The 18,553-nt window shown below is 30.5% G+C and overlaps 1 protein-coding gene across 2 annotated transcripts in view; it reads right to left on the bottom strand.

The window, feature by feature from the left end:
- U2af38 (U2 small nuclear riboprotein auxiliary factor 38) overlaps positions 1-18,553 on the bottom strand; it is a 37,916-nt gene that overhangs the window by 1,464 nt on the left and 17,899 nt on the right. Inside the window, exons 4-8 of one of the 2 annotated variants that reach the window (XM_075367949.1) lie at positions 15,412-15,494; positions 11,696-11,767; positions 6,377-6,510; positions 4,055-4,156; positions 318-478 (exon numbers count right to left, since the gene is read on the bottom strand). In XM_075367949.1, the coding sequence (XP_075224064.1) occupies positions 358-478; positions 4,055-4,156; positions 6,377-6,510; positions 11,696-11,767; positions 15,412-15,494 (512 nt within the window). In that variant the 3' untranslated portion in view covers positions 318-357. The remainder of the gene's footprint in view (positions 1-317; positions 479-4,054; positions 4,157-6,376; positions 6,511-11,695; positions 11,768-15,411; positions 15,495-18,553) is intronic. The other variant, XM_075367948.1, reaches the window with a different exon arrangement.

Below are 18,553 nucleotides of genomic sequence, written 5' to 3'. Positions count from 1 at the left end.
TAACTACTTTTTGCATCCTAAATATTTTAATTTACCTGTCACTAAAATAAAAGCAATTTATCTTAGCTTTATCACTTACACTTCCCCGCCACAACAAAACCTTAAGTTCAATAAATTTCCTTTATTTACCTCATGTATTTACTTGATAAGACAACACAAAACAATACTTTGCTTGTTTTATAAATTGTTTTTATCTTACACTGACAACTTATTATCAACCATTCAATTCTGTATAACCACAACTAATTCCCAATTAAATATAATGATTCAAAATAACCACAGGAGTTCACTGAACACATACATAAAACAATACATACACTTACAAAATGAACTTTTAGTAAATATCCATAAATTTATTTAATATCTTCCAGAGCGTCCTTCACGAGAACGATGACGGTCACGATCACGATCCCTATCACGACGTCTTGGTGACCGAGATTTTCTTGATCCAACATGGTCACGACTTCTACTACGAGACCTGTTAAAAAAGAATGGATATTTAACAGTACTAACAAAACATTTCTTATGAAAAATGTGTTTTGAAAAAACAAAACCTACCATTTAAGTAAAATCATATAATTCAGTTTTCAAGAGCTTTTTAATTTACGGCATCTTCAATTTAATTCTAAGGTTATACAATCTCAAAACAGGCTATGAACCAAGTTTATACATCCAAATAAACTTAGAAGAAAACAGAAATTTATAATTTTATATTATTTTTACAGACTCAAATGAAATATTAATTTATTAGTTTTTTCTCTCAAAATTAGTATTTTCTACTTTACATTATTGTTCCCAAACATAAAACAATTCTGAATGTACTGGATAAGACAAAAAACTGCAGTATAATTGGATAGTCCTACCACACGTGAAATATTTCAGTGGGAGGGTAATTGAAAGGGTGAAGTAAGGTTAAAGTGTCAATAACCAAAATCACATTTAATCAAGAACCATGGTGTGCAACTTAAAATCTGAACCCCTATCAACTAAATATAGGTGCAACATGTAACACTTTATGAATAAAATGAAAATATGAAAACATAGATTATGTTAAATTTTGTATTTAAATTAACAAAAGTTTACATAAATTCACCATATTTTTACAAAAGGAGTTCAAAGTTTGCACCCCACAAAATGATAAAGTTATGTGCTAGATTGATCATAATAAAAGTAATCTAATTCAAAACACTGTTGTCAGCCAATGCTGTCAATTTCTTGTTGAATGTTTGCCTTCAGTTCATTGTTAGTATGGGGATTGGATCCATAAACTCTACCCTTAAAATAGCCCCAAAAGAAAAAGTCCCTAAACAAATCTGGGGAACACGGAGACCACCGCCCTCTCCCGAGTTTGTTCTTCTGTAAAAACCGCTTTAATACATACCAGTTAATTGTTTGATGTATGGCACATTTAAACGCTTTTTTAAACTTTGTTAACTGAACGTAAATTTCTAAAAAATTATAAAAATAACATCTATACTGACATTCTGGTCAAAAAATATTGGCCCACTATACAATTACCAAAAACAGCACATTAAACACTGATTTTCTCATCACAAAGTAATGCTCAAACATCTGATAAGGAATTTTGGTCAACCAATACTTGGTAATGTGAGAATTAATTGCCCAAATAAATGAATCCAAGCCTCGTTTAATATGAAAGCATCATTTAACATTGGGTCTACCTGTCTATTGTCTATATTTTTGAGAAATCAGTCACAATTCAGGCATTTCAATTTGCCTGTTCTATTAAATTTTACAGTTGTTATGCTATTGGTTTCAAATTTAAATCATGAAGAATCATATACCAATTTTTATATTTTACACCATTTTGTTGTGATAACTGACATGTAGATTTTTGCAGACTGGCAGAAATCCTTCTTTTAATATTTATTGGCTATTTTGTTCTGTCTTTGAAAACAACCCCATTCCTTAAAGGATCCAGAATATACACCTTCCATTATAGCAACCCTCTCCTCAATCAAATAAGACATTTTAGAAAAACATAATTTCAAGAATCAAACTGTACTGCACTGAACCCATGAACAGTTTACAACTGAAAAGAGTAGTAATATATACAACCAACAGTGCAAGTATTAACATTATTAAAGCTGATAATTAATTGCAGTTTGAGCCAGGTTGGTTTGGTTTTAAGTTGCTCACTCGGTAATCCTTAGATCATCAAAGTTAAATGATGGTGCTGGATGCTAGTTTCTCTGCTTGTTCTTGAGATTTAGATTTATTAGTGGCTAATGAGTTGCAGTAATCAACATCACTTAAAATTCATAAAAATTTGCCCATTTATTTTATGAAATTTAAAAGAAACAGGTCTAATTTGATTTTTTTAGGTCCAACATAATTTTTTTACATTTTTTTCTTTAAAGAACGAAAACTACTTATTACATGTTTTACTTTCTTTAACCAAAATATTTCACAACTAAAGAAAAAATTAAAACCTGTACATGGGTAAAAGCTGAGTCAGATACTTTTTCTTGCATTACAATCATTTCTAAAAACCAACAAACTGTTATGTTCCTGGGTATATTATTACAGATAGCATGTTTTTTTACTCTTCTGACCAAGCACAGTAATCCAGTACAAATCACCTTCTCTGTAACCTTCCTATAACAATCAATTTACTTCTTTTTTTTTTTAGTGAATAGGAACTTTGAAGAGTGGATATATATGAGACATCAATAATTAAAGAGACAAATTGATGTAGAAATAAATCTGTGTATTTTTACAAAATAGACTTTTACTACTTCTCAACATAATCCCCACCAATATTAATACACTTGTCCAAACGATTAACTACTTTTTTTACACCTGATTCAAAGAAGTCTTTGTGTTGTTGTTTGAACCACTTTCCCACAAATTCTTTGACCTCCTCGTTGCTTCTGAACTTTTTTCCACATGCCTCCTTGAGTAGACCAAACAAATGAAAATCAGAGGGAGCCAAATCTGGACTATATGGAGGATGTGATAGTATCTCCCAACCCAGTTTTCCAACAATTTCTTGGGTCAGCTGGGCGGTGTGGCATTGTCATGTAGCAATATCACGCCTTTTCTTTGAGATCTGCAATGTTTTTCTCTCACTGCTCGCTTTACTTTTTTCATCAGCACGTCTGAGTAGTAGACACTGTTTATAGTATGCTGAGTTTACAAATAAACACAAAAGATAACACCTTGGGCATCCCAAAAGATGGTCAGCATGATTTTTCCCACTCATGCTTACATTCTAAACTTCTTTCGAACATGTGAGCTGGTATGCTTTCATTCCATGCTTTGTCTTTTGGTTCAAATGGTGAACCCAAGTTTCAACACACATTAAAGTCTTATTTAAAAAAGGGTCACCTTCCCTTTTATAGCGTTCTTACAAGTCTGTACACACTTTCTTTTGTTTCCTTGTGTTGCGTTTTGGGAACCACCTTGCAAATGTTTTGTTGTACTTGAGTCTGTTACTGATAACGTTATGAACTGCACCAACACTTACTGCAACTGTTTTTGCTATATGTTCAACTGTAATACATCGGTATTCATGAATAATGTTGTCAATGCGGGTTTCACGTGAAGGAATTGACACTCAGTTACTGAGGTTTGACTACTTTTGAACTGTTCTACCCACTTATAAAAATTTCTGCGATTTAAACAACTTTCACCATACTGTAAAATCATTTAAAAAAGATTTTAGCCAGTTTTTCACCTTCAGAAAGCAAAAAACAGATCACTGAACGTTGTTCAACTAATGTAGAAACTTCAAGCGGACATGCCATCGTTAAATGCAATTTTGAGGTTTAAACAAAACAATTTTTATCCGTCAGCTGTTCTCAGCTCATCCCAGTGATGCCAACCCTAAAGTCATGAAAGTACAAAACTCCTCCTATAAACTGTTTCATTTCTACATCAATTTGTCTCTAATTATTGAATATCCCTCGTACTTAGCTAATGACAAACCTTAGATCATAATGAACATAAGAGTGAGTTTTAAACAAAGTACTGATAACTCAAGTAAATAGGAATTGTAAATTGGATTTTATTGCAAAAAAAATGTACTAACCTTCTACTGCTCTTCTTCCTTCTGCTGTACAGATAACGGCGTAATTCACGCGATATTGGTTTCAAATGCATAAAATTGCAGAACCCACTGCGAGTACACTCACTATGAAAAAATGAAAATGTATTAGCCAACACAACTTTAAAATATATCAATAATATTTCAAACTGAAGTAGTTATCTTAAAACTTCAAATTCAATGTGGCTAGATTTAAATCTGTTTGAATGATAATCACTTTATTATAAAACTGTTGTTTGATAAATAATGGTCAAAGTACTTGAAAATTTTAGTAAATTGAACAAGATGGCGACTTAATTGTTTCCAGCTGTAACTGAAGCTTCAAACAGAAAAATCAATATGGCATGTGTAATGTTTGATGGGACAAATGATTTCCAGAAAATCAAGAGATAAAGAAGAAAAAACCATAGCTGGGCAAATTTCACTTTATGTAAATTGAATATAAAATTTGAAAATGAAATTTTATAAACTTTTTCACCTGCGTGCGTGCGTGCACGAATAAACAGTGTGTAAGGAAATGTAGGGACTATCTAACCCAGCACATTAAGGATCATTAGAAGACCCAAACAGAAATAAATGTAATTTTTTACACAGAGAAATACCACTTTACAGTTGATTTGTAATTTCCATCAGTGATCTCAAATCCAACTTCAGTTTTTTTTTAATAATGGTCTATAATGATAATATTCATTTTATTATGTATAAATAAATGATGTTTAATTTACTAAGCATTTGACACCACTGGTATTAATACAAAAAAAGATACAAAAAATATTTATCACACCATAATGCTACGTAACCTTTAAATACCAGATCCAATAAAATAGAGTATAACATTCACAAAGAAAAAACCCTCTCCTCTATCTCTCTCTGAATAATATTGCATTGTTCCCATAAATGAGTCAAGCAACAAAGAACTGTACAAAATAAAATTAATGTATACCATTCAATTAAAAAAGCAAGCGGAGAAAAAATAAAAAGATCTCAAATCATTTATATTAAGTATGAAAAAGGATTAAATTTTATTCTGTGAAAGATCATTAAGTCCCAAAACAACTACAAAAATCTGATGTGGACTTCCTTGCACACCTATTAAATTACATACACACATTTCTTTTTTTTTAAATGAAAAGTACATCAGATTTTATTTTATTAATAACTTCTGATATTTTTTTTCATTTTTTTTATTGTTATTATTGAATTATTATTTATTGTAAATTATTTTTATAATGAGAGGTTAATAATTACTAATAAGTCAATATATTTAAATTAAAAAAAAGTTAAAAAAAAAAGGAAATGAGGTCTGATTCAAACCGATGTGCCTTCCCCTTCTAAGATCCAAATGTTTCATTAATAAACATTTTATTTGGCTCTAACTCTGGAACCAATGAAAATAAGTACCACTTACGATATATCATTGAAAAGCTCTCAATGTGGCTTATTATTGCAATTAAGAAGAAGTCCAAAATCCAGATTGTTTAGATTTTGGGCTTTTTTGGACACTTTAGGTCCAGTCGATTGCAATCAAAAGGGGAGGTGCACATCTAGATGTTACAACAGTCCTAAATCCAAAATTTCAATATCCTATGGCTAATCGTTATGCAAGATAGGTACACACATATGTACTGAAGTCATGCTGAACTAGTCAAAATGGATTCAGGGATAGTCAAAATGGATATTTCTGTTGAAATCTGAAAACCAAAATTTTTCACGATCACAATACTTGCTTTACTTCATGCAAGGAAGTAAAAACCAAGTGAAAAAAACCGATAACTTTATTTATTTATTTTTAAATGTTATTTTATAAATGTAGTGCAAAACTATAAATAAAACAGTTGAAAATTTTATTAAATTTTAAAAATGACAGATTGATACAAAATTAACAAAAGTAACAAAAATTTTAATTGGTTAAAGAGATAGTTTTTTAATAATTCAATGACAACCTCTAAATCCAATAAGTACTATATTTCCTTAAAAAATATATAGAATAATTAACAGTGTTTTGTCTACTTACTAAAGAAAACTGAATATTTATAATTAAAAATAAAAAAAATTCAAGATGATATCTTCAATAGTTCCAAATAAATTAATTTCTGAAGACCCAGGTCAAAATAGACATTTTTGACCTTTTTTATAAAATTAAATCTATTCATACTTTTCTAACTCCCTCTGTAAGTGAGCTATAATACTTACTTTAATCTGAAATTTGAATTATCAACAAGAATGTATTAAATGAATTTCATACAATGGAATACCATAAGCATAATAATTTGTCACAAACATAAAAGAAATTTTGTTTACACTTACCCCATCTCATATTGTCGGCAGCAAGCTTCTCTAAAATCTGTAACAGGACTCAACTCAGCATAAACAGGACGGCCACCAAACCATCGATTATTTAAATCAGCCACTGCTTTTTCTGCATCTTCCTCCCGACGAAACTGAAAATATTTTAATATTTTATTGCAAAATAAACTGTAATCAAAACTATAATTTTATATGATGGACATTCCATTCAGAATAATCAATATCTATCAAAATTGCTCTGTGATAAAACCTTGGTCAGGTGAAATAATATGAATGACAATTATTCTTTTTTGAAACACTGTGTACTAAACTTTTATACATGTCAACTTGCCTACATGTGAAAACATTACCCCATTATAACTATATTCAATAAAAACTTACATAACTATAGCATCTCATTTTGGTTGTCCCTTCCCATTTTATTATGTTTTTTTATAATTCTTTTTCTATTTAGATTTTTATTTCAATAATATTTTAACTGTCAATAAAAAAGTATAAAGGTTACTTAATACTATTATGTTTCCTATAAGTTGATTACTTTTTATTTTACTTTATACACCAATTTTAAAATTGTTAATAATGCTAAGCCACTTTTTAAATACTAAGTCATTTTTTAAATTAAGGAATCATTTATTTTATAAAATAAGAAGAGTCAAAAGTATTAGAGAGTCAAACAATTAAAAAACTTTTTAAAAACATTAATTGATACAATTACTACTTACATATTTTTAGTATTTTTTTTTTTTTTTTGGGGAGCGAAAAACGCTTTGTTATCATCACCCAGAATAAAATGTTATAAAATAAAAGAAATGAACTAGCGTAAAAACTACAAACTTACACTAATATCACAGTTAAAAGTTCCCTTAAAAACTATTTAAAACTAATATCACAGTCATATATTTTGAATTAAAGATAAGCGTAAAGATAAAATAAAATGAAGTAAAAAAATTTAACTAGAAATAAAGTTAAAATTAGTAAAGTCCAAGAGGGGTGTAAAGGACTCCTTTTCGGACAATGGAAAAACTAACATAAAAACTAAAACTTACAACTAATAACAAAGATAAAATATCGCTAAAAGCTTAAAACTAATATCCCTAAAAAAACATATAACTTACATCATCACAGTGGAAAACTTAACGAGATAAATTTAGGGGTGTAAAAGGTCTCTCTTTTCAGATGCCAAATAATAAGAAAAATAAAAATCAAAACAAATAAATGAAAATAAAAACAAACATATTAAAATAATTCTTCAACACTAGAACAGAAAAGTATATTACAATTTTTAATTTTGTGTAAAATATTAACACTTTGTAAAAATTGCAACACCCTGTCTAAAACTTCCTAATTATTTGCATGAGGAGATTTGACATTGCTAGAGCATTGAACTCAGAGTTCAGTGAGAGAAAAAAATTCCAGATATGTAATTTAAAGAGGACTGAAATTTTTTCAGCAACAGCAGGAATGAGGGTAGCTAGCACTGCCTTGTAGCTGACACCTCGTTCTGCATGAAAACAGCAAATCACCACTACTCTCTCTACTATCAGCAAGACAGTCGTAGCTCTCACATGTATAACCTCTGAGTGTTACCGCATCTTGATGTATTAGATGCATTTCTTGGAAGCACATTATTAATGGTTCATGTGTGCGCATCAATACTCTAACATATTCAATGTATGACCAAAGACCTCTACGTTCCACTGAATAATGTTCATAAATAAAAGGTCGTTAGATGCAGAAATAAAAGTAAATATATGACAAAATTAGTTATAAGTGATCCAGTTTTTCTTTTTCAAATTTTTGATTTTCAGAAAATCCAAAACCCTGGGATCACTCCATGTTCCAAGTTCCTCTACTATATCCTCCAGTGAACGTGGTGTTGGAGAAGGAAATTTAAAAAATGGGAAGTTGCAGGCAACATCCCAGAGGAGGTGGTTGTATGGGCTCCCTTTAACAAGGAGCTTATTTAGCTGTATTTACTCCAGTCTGCAAAAGTAAAACTTTAGGGACAGGAACTTTCAGATGGATCCCACTAGTGTTAGTTTCAACTGCTGATTTCTTATTCATCTTTGTTAACTCAGAAATAGTTGTAGTAAGAGAAGCAACCTGATCAGACAACATCTGAACAAGCATTATCAGCTCATTACAGGATCCACATTCTTGGTTATCTGCATTTAAAGCTTTGCTAAAGGTCATGGCAGTGAAAGATATTGGGTTTAACTAAGTTGCGAGAGTTGATTCAATTTCTATATTCTCTTTGTGCGGCTGGAAAGAATAGTTTCTGCTCCGTACAGATTCTGAGAATTGCCTTCTCTTCTTTAAAAGTTACACAATCCCAGAAGCGGGCTGCATGTGAACCACTGTAGTTCAATCATTTCTCATTTTCTTGGCAGTTGGTATCACTGTGGCCTTTCTTAGCACTTCGAGCACAGATCTCTGATTTTAAGCAAGACACTGTAGGGTGACCATACCCTTGGCATATGAAACATCACCATGAGTTGGGTATGAATGATCATACTCTAACTGATAGATAACCTTCTTTTATTTTCTCTGATGATACCAGAAGGTTAAATGCCAGAATAAGGGATGGTGTAGGTTCTTCCACCCTTTCTTTTCTTTTTTTCCTGTTTAGCCTCCGGTAACTACCGTTCAGATAATACTTTAGAGGATGAATGAGGATGATATGTATGAGTGTAAATGAAGTGTAGTCTTGTACATTCTCAGTTCGACCATTCCTGAAATGTGTGGTTAATTGAAACCCAATCACCAAAGAACACCGGTATCCACGATCTAGTATTCAAATCCATGTAAAAATAACTGGCTTTACTAGGACTTGAACGCTGGAACTCTCAACTTCAAATCAGCTGATTTGGGAAGACGCATTCACCACTAGACCAACCCGGTGGGGGTTAGGTTCTTCCACTCTGCTTTGCCTTTCTTTCCATTACTCACTTTACCTCCACAACTTCCTGAATACAAAGCTCACTAGTCTATTTCATTCATGTCCATCTCCAGAAGATCCCGGCAAAAGATTACTCCTTGGCTAGTGATTAATGATTTGTGGCATACCGCCTTTATGTTAATATTACCAGTATTGGTAATATCTAAGATGGATCGGCTCTGTTAATCATTAAATGTCTCAACCAATATTGATCTGTCTCTTTAACTTCCAGACATTTTTCGGTGAACCACCTGAACCTGTTATCACTTTAATTTATCAGGAAGGGAGAGACCTTTTGAAAGAAGCCTCCTTCTGATTGTTTTGAGAATGATAAATTCTAAGTTTTTGTACTGTGGACGAGAAGCATCACCATTCACAGTATTTTCTTGGATACAGTTTTTATCCTCATCGGACAACACCAAGTGAGGTCTTGTCACATGACATATACTGGTGGTTTTATTTCAGATGGACCACCAACCATCCAAGATTTTTTGTGGACTACTAATTTTGGTCCCATGAGTACTGGCGATATAATGGACCACTCCAGCAAACCGCACATGTACTGGAGCTAGAACTAAATACAACGAGGTTCACCCAGGTGCCCAAAGGACATTGTTCAAGAATCCTACATAGAGCCATTCACTCATCGGCTCAATAGTTTCCACTTTGAGTTACGGTTGGATTTCATAAGATATCGCAACACCATCAAGTGTAAATGTAAGAAGAAAACATGCAGGATAATGTTGTGTAGTTGTGCAAGAGTATATGTTGTAATTTGTGTAGCGTTCTTGTATAGTGTAAAATGATCTGCAGCTCTGGGTATAGTGGGAAGAAAAGCTGCAAAGGCTAGGGCTGTGGGGACACCCCCCCCCCAAAGTCTTAAAGAATAGGACTCCCCGACAGGGACTTTTTTTATATATAGGCCTTGTAACTTTAACAGAAGTCTGACAATGAATCCCCACATCACTCAAAATTAATTAATTACATTATTTTTTAGACTTTTTGAAGAAAGATACAGTATTACTTTGGTTGCATGGTGGGAGTGGTGGTTGAAAATGAATTTTCTTTACGTTTTAAGTATGAGGATGACAAAAATACCATTCACTTAAATTGGGGTTTCATTATATGTTTATATACATGTAAGCCTATATATAAACTTTCATGGCTCAAAAATCTCCAAAACTATTACATCAATTTCCTTGAAATTTATAAGAAAATATAATAACTTTTTTTTTAACTGTAAATTCATTAAATTACAGTTTTAACTTAATTTTGTTAGAAAATAAATTTTAATAAAAAAACAAATTATACTGCTTTCAGTTTTCACACTTCTTTGTAAACTTTTACATTAGAATGAGTCCTAGACTCTTAGTTTGACCTTTTCAAACAAAAGAAAATTATGAAAAGTTCTTGTGCAGAACCGGAAAAGATTTTTTTTTTAGACTGGTAATACGTCATTTTTTAATGAAAACTTTTTGTAATCTTTTTTTTTTAGTAAAGGCAGTTCTTCAAAACTTCCACAGATTTTTCAACAATTGTTATTATTTTTGCTTGTCTACATAAAGATCTTTCACAGTGACTAGTAGTTTCATTATCTTCAAAATGTCTTAACCATTCTTAAAATTCCAGATTTTGATAGAGATTGTTAAATATGTTAAAACTGGCCACTTCAACAGATCCAATTCATTCGCCATAATCTCTCACCATCGTTAAGATGGTTATTCTAGCAGTTTCACATAGGAATATTTTAAAGTAAAATTTAAAGTGCAAGATCACACAATTAGAAAAGTAATAGATTAATGCAAATCACTTCACTTTACTGTTTGTAACATCCTTTGTTTAAATCTGAATGAATAAGAAAAAATTATTAACACTGCCTTTATGAAGTGCCACCTAATATGGGACAGAAAATATGGATTTCAAATAAATTACTAACAGCTTATTCCTCCTTTTTATGTGAACAACCATCATGTTGTTATTACCTCTACTCCAGAAATAAAAAAGCAACATTAAGATTATTTAATCTGAATTAATTTTGAAATGAAGTAATAGAAATAGGCTGAAAGTACAAAACAACTTTGGTAAAAAGAAGCATACAATGACAAAAAGATGCATGAACAATAAGTAAAGACTGACCTACTAGAAAGGACCAGACAAAAAATGGAGAGTGAAAAAGTCATTAAATAGAAAGATAAATTTTAAATAAAATTATATTTCATATCACTGTAATTAAACAACACAAAACACAGTTTTCCTTTGCAAGGATATTTATTCCTTCAATGGATATTGCCATAGTTTTTCATGTACGTAAATATTATATAGAAATTGAAGAAGTAAGATATTTAGTAGTGTAATGCTAACCACATAAAAGAAGAACTTACCTTTATGTAGACATTTCCAACCAAATGATCACCAAGATTGTCACAGACATTCATTTCTTCGATTTCACCATACTGAAATATAAAAAACAGAAATTATAGAAAAAAAAGTTCAGGTAAATCACAGTAAATAAAGTTACATACAATCTGCATTTCAAAAACTATACCCTTGTGAACCTAGTCTGCAATTTTAGTCAAGGACAAAGAGAGGGGGTATTCCATTTTAATTCAACAAATGAACAGTGTTCATTTAACTACCCACCTTGAAGGGACCAAAAAATATTTTTTTATATTTAAAAAAAATTTTTCTTGAGTTATTTTCTAACTCACCAAAAGGTAAAAAGCCTTTTTTATCAATTTTTCAATGAGCTGTAGCATTCTTATTTTATAATGTACAGAGGGTAAAAAAGGGGCTTTTTGGAAAAAGTAAAGATGGAACCTGAGCTTGGTGTACTCAAAATTCATTTTGTTACATAACCAAATCTTGTAATGTTTACTGAAGTTCCATTTACAAATTTTTTTTCAAAATTTGGCCCAAAATAAATAATGAATGGCTTCTCTTAGGTACTAGTAGTACTTATTAAAAAAAAATTGGGACTGTTACCGAGTGACCATTAAAAAGAAAAGGCCACCAAATCTTAAGATTTTGAAAATGTCCCATTTTTGGGGCCCAAAAACCGCACGACAACAATCTGAAATGTTTACAACAATAAGAACTTTTTATGTACTTTAAAACCACATAAAATTTATTTTGTTACTCAAAGGAGTTGACAAGTAATGAAGCCAACAAAACCACTAAAAACACCAATCCTTCTAACCGTAAACAACGTATCCAAAAATACTGATATGTATTTTTTCAGATAATAAAAATTACTACTAAACTCAGGATGAATGAATTAATAATTAATAAATAGTCTATTACAATTCATTAACAAGTTGTTCAATTCTCTTTTACCTTATTTTACTCCTGCTAATGGAAGTTATGAATAAATCTTGCACTTTTTGATAACAAACTTAATACAACTTAGTGCTCCTGCCATTTTTTTATCGAGTAAAACTGGTAAATATTTATTTATCTTTGGTGTAAAAATATGCTCTTCCAGTAGTTGATAGAAAAAGATTTTAAGACGGGAGAATCTTTAAAATATTTTCTAGTTGAACCCATGTTTGATTACCCCTCAATGATTTCTTGAATGAAGTACCAGGACCCTGTGGATGGAAAAATTTTATTCGATATTCCTCTTCATTTTTTCATGTATTTTGGCTTCAATGATTTCGCCTAACCACCACTTGCCATTGTATACGCAGCAGAAACAACATTTACATTTTGGCTTTAGTAAACCTATAAACCAATCAGAAACACTAATGTTCTTGTGTACTGATACTAAGGTAAATGTTTCTGATTCAGAGGTCCCCAGACTTTCAGAATGCATTTCTGACTTGTTGAAACATAACTGTGAAAGTTTCTTGTTTCTGGGACTGTTGCGATTACCTGATAACGAGAACTGAGATATTCTTCAGTCTCTTGAACATCTTTATTAGAGCAGAAAATAAATATATTTTTAAAACTGTCTTTGCTAATTGTACATTTCAGAAGGTGTAACAATTTGAATGTTGACTGTCCTTTGAAGGCTTGCTTTAGTCATAATCCTTTTTACAGTTATACAAATACTATCATACTGTCCTTTTCCATTGTATGAGGCAAAAAAATGCCACTCAGCTGCAATTTCAAAATCTTCTTGATGGTAGCACAAATTTATGATTTTTTTTTTTTTTTCATACTGAGCTGAGGAGCCATCAGAAAAATAAGCTAAGCTTTAAGTTACAAGTGCTATCAGACTTTAGTTTGATTATTGTCATAAATATTATTTATATAGGTATGTTTGGATATTATTGTTTTCTTTTTGTATTATCTAAATTTAAACAAACATAATCACCTCACTTCCTGGTTTAACAACTTTCACCAATTTATGTACAAACCCCCACCATTACTTACCTATCTTCCAGCAATTTTTCTTCAACCTTGTCCTAAGAAACATGTAGAATGTAGATCTTCACTGAAGCTACATGTTCTCCTTTCTGTATTTTAAACGTACTGATAGGTTTTTTAATGTTAAGAATTTTTTTATTTTCTTTATATTATACTACTGAAGATGATTCCATTGGAATTGAAATAGCTATATAGCTATTTCAATTAAAATAGTGATTTTCATATAAAATAAAAGTCAATTCTTAAAATTTATACGAGTATTTTTATTAGTTATAATTTGTCAACCAATGCATTAACTCTAGACAATCATTTTAAATTAAGTAACCATTAACTACAGAACTGATAGTTATTATGTTAGTTCATATAAGCAATCTAGTTCCTTCCTTGCCTAACATTACATTTCCTTCAACTCTTTATCATTTAAGGGAATTACCTTAACCTCTTCAGATCATTTAGTCTTGGAACTGGTTATGTACAGTGTCAGTTTTAAAACGCTGTTACAAAATCATTTTATATGGCATCTAAGTCAGTTATTTTGTTTTATATTTACAAAGGAATCAGTTTTATTACACAATTTGAATAATGATTATACGATGTAAATGTTTTATTTAGACTAGAAAGAATATGACCATTTTTTTCTCAGAAATTGTGTGTGTGTGTGTGTTGTGTGTGTGTATGACTTGTGTATTATAATTGCTATGACGATTATGGATTTATTTATTATTTACAAAAATAGCTTATCTTAGTAGCAACATATCAATGTATTGAAACAGATAATAAATTATGATATACGGCACACACAAAAAAAAAGGAATTTGTGGTCATAAATACGTCACTTTTAATTGAGGTCTATAAATATCTTTTCTGACAAATGATATCGGTACACATGTAACACATAACGATTCGTAATGAATAACAGTATACAGTAAAAATTGTTTTTTGTCAATCTGAATACCTTTTTCAGTGGTGGAGATTTTTATAAAACATACTTTTCTGAATCTACCTTCACTTATACTAACATATGTTATTAATCTGTGATTTATGACATAGGTTTTCATCATATTTTGCCCAATTTGCCACCGATTTGCTTGAAAGTATTATTTTTTAAATCAGCAAACTATGTTTCATAAACACAAAGCAAAAAAAAATTTTGCTAATAAAAAACGCGATAGAAATGCGTAAAAAAATTCTGCAATTAAATAATCGTAATTTTTGTAGTTTCAATTTTTTTTTTGTTACAGGCATAAAAAATATCCAATCGTAACATTTCTTTTTGTCAGAATCTATTAAATCTCTTTAATTACTGTAATTTTTTGAAATTTTTTTCACAAAAAGGTAACACAAGACTATGAAGGGAGGCAATCAGATACAAACATATTTTCGCGGTAATATTAGCGCTAATAAAGCGCGGATCATTGTGATGGGAAAAGGTTAAAATTAAAATATTTTAAGCATTACATATATCTCATTGGTGGTGTTCCCATTAAACTTATAATTATTTATATAGTCTTGAATCAAATGGACTTTCACTGAAAAATAAATGCTAAGAAGTCTATAGATATAGCTAATGAGCGCGTGACCCAAGAAAAATACTAATGTTCATGGCTCACTACTTAATTTTGTATTAAAATCCATTTGGCATTTCTCATTTTCAAAGAAATTGAAGGCAAAAAACATTACAATCTAATATTAAATTGCTAATTATACAATAATAATTATGTAAACTTACTTTATCTTCACATTCTACAAAGACGTCTTCAAAGAAATTATCATAATGTTCTTGCATTTCTTCATCTGAGACATTACTTATCACTGAAAAAAAAAAGTTTAAGTAATTTATTATAATAATAATAAAATCTTTATTAAATTATTTGACTGAAATTATCTTAATTTCAGCTTCTCAATATGGCCTTTTTTAATAAAACAATTTAAATGAAACCCACTTATTATGTTAAAGTCTACAAAAACAGTAATTAGAAAGATAAGCTGCAGAATAAATTATAACATATTTACTCAAACGATGGTAACACTTTAATTTTGTTATTATAATTATAGCGGTAAAACTGTTAAAAGCAACCATAGAAACACATATATAATCAAGATGAACATGTTATTACAAAACGTTATCAGTGTAGGACTTGTCATCACCACACAGTTAACCACCCATACTATATCATGTAATCTGTATGTGTTTTTACAAGTAGCAGAGTTTTCTTTATTTTATTTTGAAATTTCTTCTTTTTTTTTGTTCAATTTATTTATTTGTTGTAACTAAGCACAATCTTTTACTTGATTTAATTATTTTTATTTTCGAGAATTTATTTTTTCCCCCTCTAGAAAATATTGTTAGAACAAAAGTACTTGACTGCTTCCTCTTCCAGCTAAAATGTCTTACTTAGGAGTTTAAACTCCTGAGGAAATACGCGCAGCATATATATTATATTTTCTTAACAGAAAGAATACATTAATTTGTTGCTTTACACTAACTGCCAAGTCTTTCGTATGGTTGATGCACACAATGCAGCTGAAGTTCAAAAGATATTACCCAGCTTGTTTTCATGAATAATGACTTTCAGTATATAGCCAGTTCCTACGATGAACAGAACAGATTGAAGATATGATTCATAGAGCTGAATGCATTTTGTTGATCTTGGCATGCCAAGACGTAACACTATATTCAGGTCAATGAAGCATCATACTGGAGACTACTACATTCCTCAATATCCATGCTAAGATGAGATACTACATTCAGCTGAACAAAGGCTACAAGAAACCACATTATTCTTCAATATCCACAGCAAGTTTGGGATGATGTGATTTGAGAATGGCTATATATTAGTTTCAAAAATGACTTGTCAGATTGTTTGTAACCATTTTGGTTATATCATGCAACATACACATGGTTTTTAATAAGTGCATTAAATGTGATGTATGAATACTTTATCTATGTTTTAATTCTGTGAAGGAAGGAAGCTTCTACATAACATACATACACTAAATATAAAGAGCTTCTATGTAATTTGAGAACTGTGCTACAGGTCTTGTGAAAATTTATATATGTAGCTGAATAAATTTTTTTTTTCATATGTTCAGTAATTTTCTGTAATTCCATAAAAAGCATTATGTTGTAATTATATTATAACAAAATTGCAAATTAAGCAAATGAACACCTCTTTGTGTTTCTTTTCCTTTTTGGGTAAGTTATGTCGTTACATCTATATCGCTTTTAGTCAACTAAGACATTTACCCACTACTATGGGTCTAGTTAAATTCCATGAACAAGTGAAGTTGTCTTTTAGAATACCTGTACCTATCCGTACATTTTTTCATATCTGCAGAAGATTTTCAGTATCAAACACTTAACTGGTTAAAAAAAAAATCATTTATCAATAATAGATTATTCCAATCCTGAGTAAAAATTTCAGATTTCATGAATAATTATGGACAAGACAAAGCCTGTAGCTTGGAAAAGCCCTGAGCCAACCTCTGGGAGAGGTTGTCGTGTTTTGTTACCAGTTCAGTTCCTCTGTGCTTTGATCATACTTTCTTAATACCAATACCCTTTTTCCTTTCATCACATTTTTTTTGATTCTGTGAATGGTTATCCTATGTCTAAACTAAGAATTCCAGGATTTATCTAGCCAGTACACCCTCTGACTGAAGGAGGTCTGTGGATCAATTCAGGAAAATGTTACCAGATTGGCAGCTGCACAGTAAGCTTAATGGCTAATGTGCCTTTGAAGTAAATCTGAACCTCCTCATCCTACAACCCAAATATAAATATTGACCATTAACAAAAAAAGAATAAAGTTCTTTCAGTCAAAATTGTAATTTTAATCAATAATGACTATTAATTTCCAGTTAACTTATTATATAAAAAAATAGATATTAAATAATATTCTCCAAGTTTTTATGTGTTGAATCCCAAGTTTTTATGTGCAAAGTCAGTTTAGTTTCAAATTTGAAGCATGCATCTAGTGTGTAGTGTCATTGAAAATAATAATTATTGAGGTTTCAGTTTTTTAGTGTGTGCCAAATGGTGTAACTGTTTTTATTTTTATTTTTTTCAATTAGATTCTTATGTAAAATGGATTAATTCATGAAAAAATCAAGAGAGCCATCTGCAATCAGTGAATCAATTGGTAAAAAGACAAGGTAAAATAACAATTACTTAAATTATGATTTTACCTCACCGGATAGAAAACAACAGTGTGTTGTGGTTTTAATTCCTCTCTGATGAAAGCATGAAGTCATCAAAATCAATTCAACAATTTAAAACTAAACATCCCGATCATAAAAGCAAACCCTTGGAATTTTTTGAAAGAAAATTGCATACTTTGTGAAATAAATAAACTTCTATTTGTAAATCAAGTCACTGGTAAAAGTACACTTGAAGCATCTTATCATAGCATTAAGAGTAGCTAAGGTGTCCAAACCCCATACAATACAATCACGGAAAAACTCATACTGCCAGCTCCGACTGATATAGTCAGTGTTTTAATAGGCAAGGAAGAAAAAAGATTTGAAAAAATTTCTATTTCAACAGACACATTATCAAGGTGAATCGATGACATGGCTGCTGATGTTCGCAATCAATAACTCAGAAAGAGTTCAAGTGAATTTTTTAGTATTCAATTTGATGAATCAACAGATGTGGGAAACATTTCTCAGTTCTTATTGTGAGATGTGAATGTGATAGGGACAGATCGACTGAAGGAAATTTGTTGTCTTGCAAATCAATACCTGGTCATGCACCAGGAAAATGTTTTTTATGAAGCTACTAAAAATTAAAAAATAGATCAAACAAATCATATTGCAGCATGCACTTTTTTATTTTTATTTTTTGAAGGGTGAAAAACACTTTTGCATTA

Source organism: Lycorma delicatula, chromosome 6, assembly GCF_047948215.1.
Source record: "Lycorma delicatula isolate Av1 chromosome 6, ASM4794821v1, whole genome shotgun sequence".
Taxonomy (NCBI): domain Eukaryota; kingdom Metazoa; phylum Arthropoda; class Insecta; order Hemiptera; family Fulgoridae; genus Lycorma; species Lycorma delicatula.
This window is presented reverse-complemented; position numbering and strand designations above follow the sequence as displayed.